The sequence below is a fragment of the Ochotona princeps genome, chromosome 20 (genome assembly GCF_030435755.1).
Source record: "Ochotona princeps isolate mOchPri1 chromosome 20, mOchPri1.hap1, whole genome shotgun sequence".
Lineage (NCBI taxonomy): Eukaryota > Metazoa > Chordata > Mammalia > Lagomorpha > Ochotonidae > Ochotona > Ochotona princeps.
This window is the reverse complement of record NC_080851.1, coordinates 30,129,356-30,135,355: the sequence shown is the minus strand read 5'-3', so window position 1 is coordinate 30,135,355 and position 6,000 is coordinate 30,129,356. Positions and strand designations below refer to the sequence as shown.

At 40.0% G+C, this 6,000-nt stretch overlaps 1 protein-coding gene across 2 annotated transcripts in view; it reads right to left on the bottom strand.

Annotated features, from left to right (window-relative positions):
• Window positions 1-1,253: 1,253 nt before the first annotated feature.
• Window positions 1,254-6,000, bottom strand: part of HYCC1 (hyccin PI4KA lipid kinase complex subunit 1) — a 97,797-nt gene continuing 93,050 nt past the window's right edge. The window contains exon 11 of one of the 2 annotated variants that reach the window (XM_058678353.1): window positions 1,254-1,514. In XM_058678353.1, coding sequence (XP_058534336.1) covers window positions 1,414-1,514 — 101 coding nt within the window. In that variant the 3' untranslated portion in view covers window positions 1,254-1,413. The remainder of the gene's footprint in view (window positions 1,515-6,000) is intronic. The other variant, XR_009247301.1, reaches the window with a different exon arrangement.

Here is a 6,000-nt window from a genome sequence, read left to right as displayed (position 1 = left end):
TTATGATGTGTAAAAAGGCAGAGTGACACACAACAGAGAGAAAAATAATCTTCCAGCTGCTGGTTCATTCCCCCAAACAGCCGCAGTGGCTAGGGCTAGAGTGGGCCAAAGCTAAGAACGTCACCCTGGTCTCCCATGGCAGTGGCTAAGGTCCAAGCAGTTGGACCACCTTCCGCTGCCCTCCCAGGCACACTAGCAGGGAGTTGCAGAAGCAACAGAGCTTCTGGGACTTGAACCAGCATTCATATAGGATTTAATTTTGAAATCTACTTTAGTTCAGTTTGAATTTTCCTCTGAATATCTTGGGAAAAATTGAAAAAATATGTGGGGGTGGGCAATCAGGGGCTGCAGGTGAAACTTGCATGGGGAACACCCCGATCTCATTTTACAGTGCTTGGGACCACATCCCAGTTAGTCTGCTTCCAAGTCAGCTTCCTGCTAATGCGCACGCTGGGACAGTGGTGAGGAACACCCAACTCTCAGGCCATGTGAGGCCACAAAAGCTTTTGGTCAGGCCCTGCCTAGGCAACAGGCAGGGGAAACTTGAAGTTCCAACAAATCTCTAGCAGGCTGATCTTTTCGTTGATCATTCTGCATAGCTTGTGAGTGATGTTGTAAAGATCCAAATGGCCCCTGGCAGGTAGATGCTTCTCCTGTGTAAGTCAGCAGGTGATACCACCCACGTGGCAGACCTTTGGAGGCCTAGCTATTGCAGTCATCTGGGGAGTGAACCAAAAGAAAATCTCTCTGTGTGTCTCTCCCTCCCACTTTGCCTTTCAAATGTATAAATATTTTTTTAAAAAATGCAAAAGCATGAAAGCGATGCAAGCAGTCAAGGGAAGACCCATAAAGTACTTGAAAACTGCTGGGTCACTCCTGAGGGCTCAGGTCTTTGCCTTCTATAATCTTATGGTCATTTCAAGTTGAAAGCCACCCTTGTGCCTTTATCCCTGTTGAATTTCTTCATCACCAGTGACCTTTAGGCATTCTCACAGTTTCGTGGCCTTCACATAGGCCTTACTTTCCCAATAATCCTGGAAAGAGGCTGTATTTCCATACTACAAGTAACACTGTGTTTGCTCAAGTTCTTTGCTGTTGTTTAACTGGTTGTCACAAGTTAGTTTTCCACACTGTAGAGCTCTTGCAGGCTCTGCTCCTTCCCAACTAAAACCATGCCCCTTAACCCCCCCAAAATGGTGTTTTAGGGCGAAGAAAGCACTGAACCCCAGCAAGGCAGGGACACTGTCTTTATTATGATGCTTTTCTTACATTTGTATGAATGTCGATATTTCAATGAGACAGGCTGTGTGGTTAATAATACGTTTGAAGCAACAAGGACCTCAAGTGTGTCAACCCAGGTGTTCTCAACGGCTGCTCTCCTCAAAGTCTCTGTTTTTAGTACAAGACGATCTTCTAACAGTTAAGATCGTATTTAAATCGGCTTTGCAAATTCCAGCAAGAAACTGTGTCCGTATCACTTGAGGATCTAGTCTGTCGACTTCCCTTACTTCCACCTAGCCAAAGAGATAAGCCAGTTTTTAAAAAGATGTAATTAAGTTTTGTGTGTGTGTGTGTGTGTGTGTTTATGTATTAGTATTTAACACACAACCTGTGGGACTCACTGGCAGTTACCGTGAAGGAGAAATGGACCAAAGTCCAAGTGGCAAGCCCTGTCGGAGGGAACCTAAGGCTGCAAAGTGATGGAACAAAGTTCATTTTATTGGGTGGATTACAACGCTGGCTACTCCAGAGGCTTCGGGATTTCTGAACTCACCCAGAATTAATGGGCTCAAAATGAGCCGTACAGGGCTATTTTGTAGTGGCACAACTTCCTTTCATGCTACTCAGGCAGCCTAGTGTCTGTTATTGAGGCAACACAACACTGCTCCCCAGGATATCTGATGAGGGGGAGGGGGTGCAGGGCTGCTGCTTAGTAGGCTAGGTCTGGGGATGCTGGGTGGCACAGCTCTGCACAGTAAGTGATGTGCCTGCCTAAATTTCTCTCTGGGAAACACACGGGTGGCAGGGAAGTCTCCACACAGGCAGCTCACGGCTCAGGGAGGTAAGTTGTACAGCTTGGGGGATCTGGGAACACTGGGATGGGGAAAGAGCAGGGCCGAGGTCAGATTCCAGCCTGGGTTCTCACTCAATTACAGACCCAGGGACTTCAGGGACTCGCTGCCTGCTTACCCATCAAGTGGGAGGGTTTTTGCTCTCTATTTCTCTTGGGAGGTCAATAACATGGGTGTGTGCGTTTATTAAATCACCACCCACTCTAAGGCTGGGTAACCTGTCCCTTTGCACACACGGGCTGATAATGAGATGGAAAACAGATTATCTGCCTTGCAGAATTTATAATCCAATCATCAGAAACGGAGGGCTGCAGGCTTCTGTTAGAGAAGAAAGGGGAAAACAGCCTTCCGGACCTACAGGCCTGGTTTTGGCAAACCAAACACCTTATGTGGATGTAAACCTTACAAATACCAATTCTTGTTCTTCTTCTTTTTCCCTACAGTTACGGAGATTTTTCCAAGTATACCTATGTTGTGTTAAAACTCATTAATCAGAGATACTCAAATTACAGCTTAGATTTTTAAAAACAAAATTGCATTGAGAAGTATTTGGACTTAAAAGAGTCTATTCTGTGCTCCTGCCTAGAATTTACCCTTAAAGGCTTCACGTCACACTGAATTTATACTCTCTAAACCTGTTTCCGAAGATATGGCTCAGGAACCAAAACAATTAAATAAATCAAAATTTAAAAAATAATTGCCAGCAACACTGTTTATACCATCTACCTTTTCTTAAAAATGAGAAAGGAAACAATATACAAATTCATGGTTTTTTTTCTGTTTTGCTTTCTTTTAAATTGTGTTCATCTCTCTTTTTAAAAAAGATTTATTATTATTATTATTATTATTATTATTATTATTATTATTAATTTGAAAGTTAGATATACAGAGATGAGGAGAGACAGAGAGGAAGAGCTTCCATCCTCTGGTTCATTGCCCAAGTGGCTGCAACGATCAGACCTGAGCTGATTTGAAGCCAGGAGCCAGGAGCCAGGAGCTTCTTCCAGGTCTCCCATGTGGATGCAGGGTCCTAAGGCTTTGGGCTATCATCGACTGCTTTCCCAGGCCACAAGCAGGGAGCCGTATAGAAAATGGGGCCCCAGGATATTAACTGGCATCCATATGGGATCCTGGAGCATTCAAGGCAAGGACTTTAGCCACTAGGCTACCGCGCTGGTTCCATGCTTGTCTCTTTTATGGCAAAATAATCTCAGTGAGAATAAGGCTGAAGTGAGTCCATGGGATTTCATTTTTTGCAGTCAGAAAAATAGCTACTTGTATGCATTAATGTGTCATTCACTTACAATAATTAGCATCTACCACTGGTCAGTTTAGTCCAAACTTTCCAAATTTATTTACAACACACCCCTGGCCACATAAGAAAATAAGAATTGGAGGCATAAGGACCGCAGATATCAGCACTTCACATTGCTCTTCGATAAGTGTAGTTTTACTAAATTATTCAAAATATTATTCAACTGATAGAACAACAAAAATAAAGAATTATGTTGAAATGTGCTGAGGTTAACACTTTGGCAAACTAAGCCTATTCACCCTGCTCATTCACCCTGCTCCCTGACAGATCTGTCCATCCAGGTGGCAAAGGCGCACCGCTTTGTGTCAGGGTATGTGGAGTCGGCCTCCACTCCAGAACAGCAATCTGAATTTTCCTGACTCAGTTCCTATCTGTGCGTAATGACTGCTCTAAAGGTGGTGAAACATCTAGCTTTAGTCATGGAGACATAAATGGCATCCACTAACTGGGCTCGCAGGGTGGCATTCACTGCGCGGTATGAAATAGGGAAGCTCTGATTAGAGATTATAGTAATTCCTAGAACAACAGCTGAAATGCTAATATAAACAGGGCTTGCAAGCCAACACGTAAACTAAAATGCTACATGCAAGATTTGTTTAAAGAGCAGTTACGTGGGAACAGCAGAAGGAAAAGTAAAAGAAACAGATCATGAAAAGATCAATGGCAGACCTAAATGCAACCATATCAATAATTTCATAAAATGCTGATGATCTAAAAATACATAATTGGAACGGCAATGATTATTAGAGTGGACAAAAAAAGGAAGACAAACAAAGCTCAATGATATGTTTTTCTAAAAGAGACATAACTCAGTTAAGAAAACACAGGCTTGAAAATATATGAAATAAAAGCAGAAAGATTACGACTTCTAAAAAAAAAACGTTAAATAACAAGCAGGAAGTCAGAAGGGGAAAAAAAATGAAGCAAATGGACAAAAAGGGAAACTGACAGAAAACAAAACATGAAATAACTTAATCCCCAAACTGTGAGTAATTACAAATAGACTGTCCACAAGTAACTCATTTCAAGTGTGAAGCACGTTGTTATGAAATCAAAGTTTTTAGTCACCACTAAACTCTGGTGTAGCCTGAGGACTCACTGAGATGGTATGTGGAGAAATCAGTAAGGCTAAGAAGGCTAGTGAGACTGTACTAATGTCAGCTTAAATACTGTGCAAAGAACATTATCAGTGAGGAAACAGAGCCTGTATTAAGGATTAAAGAGGCAATTCAGCAGGAGGACTTGGCAGTTACCTCTGTGTGTGTGTGTGTGTGTGTGTGTGTGTGCACATGTGTGCGTGCACTTAGTAACAGAACCTCAAAACACAGGACGAAAACATGGACAAAATTTAAAAAGATGATTCTTTAATCAGACCAAGAGATTTTAACACACTTATTTCAGCAATTAGTCAATCCAGACTTGAATACTATTATAAACTATCTTGATATGATTAGCACTTACGTGATAGGATGTCCAACAACTGCAGAAAAGACAAGCTCTTCAAGTTCATTCACCAACAGACCATATGCTGAACCATGAAAGAAACCTGAATCACCTTAAGCCATGAAAGCAGGCAGAGTGTATTTTCTGACCAAAGTAGAACTAAGTTAGAAGAAAATTAGGTATTCAGAAAATGTCAAATATTTATAATCTAAACAATATTTTCTAAACAAATATGTCAAAGGAGAAAATAGAAGTAAACGTAGAAATGATTTTGAATATAATGAAAAAAGTAAAACACATCAAATATATGAAATTCAGGTAAAGCAATGCTTAGAGCCATTTCTGTATGACTTTAAATGCTAGAAATGAACGTTACAAAAAAATGTTAGTAAAGAATTTTTAAAGTTATACATTAGTGACCTTTCCATTTTAAAAAGCTAAAAAATAATCGTAAGTAAACTCAAAGTAAATAGAATGAAGGAAATTAAATTGATTAGAAGTCAGAAAGATTTTATAAAAACAGATGAACAATAGAGAAAACTAACCAAGCTGAAAGTCAGCTTTTTATAAACACCAACAGCAAAGAATTATTGAGGCCAAAATGTAAGTAATGTTGAAGTCGGGAACTCATTATCTATAGTAAAACCATCCAGAATTGGCAAAAGATAGATAAACAGACAGAAGTGAATTGGAAGTCCAGAAACAGAGCATTTTAAGGTCAATTATATTTTTTTCTTTTTAACTGTCAAGACAGTTCAATGAGGAAAAGAAAATTGTTCTGATAAATGGTGCTGAAAGAGTTGGACATCTTATATGAGGAGAAAATGAATACTGACATTTTGCTCAAATCACATACAAAAATTAGGTTGAATCAGGTAATAGATATGTATAAGACCAAGAGCTCTAAAAGAACTATAAAACATCCAGAAGAGAATCTACCAGTGTTTCTCAACTTGGACTAACTGGAGTTTTGTTGATACAAATACTAACGCATAGACCATAAAAGGAAAAAAAAAGGATAAATTGGATTTCAACAAAAAAGATAGGATGAATAATCCATAAGCACATAAAACATAATTAATATCATCAGTTATTTGGGAAATAGAAATCAAAGCCACACTCAAATATCATCTTAGATGCATTAGGGGAGCTGGGACAAACACGACAGCA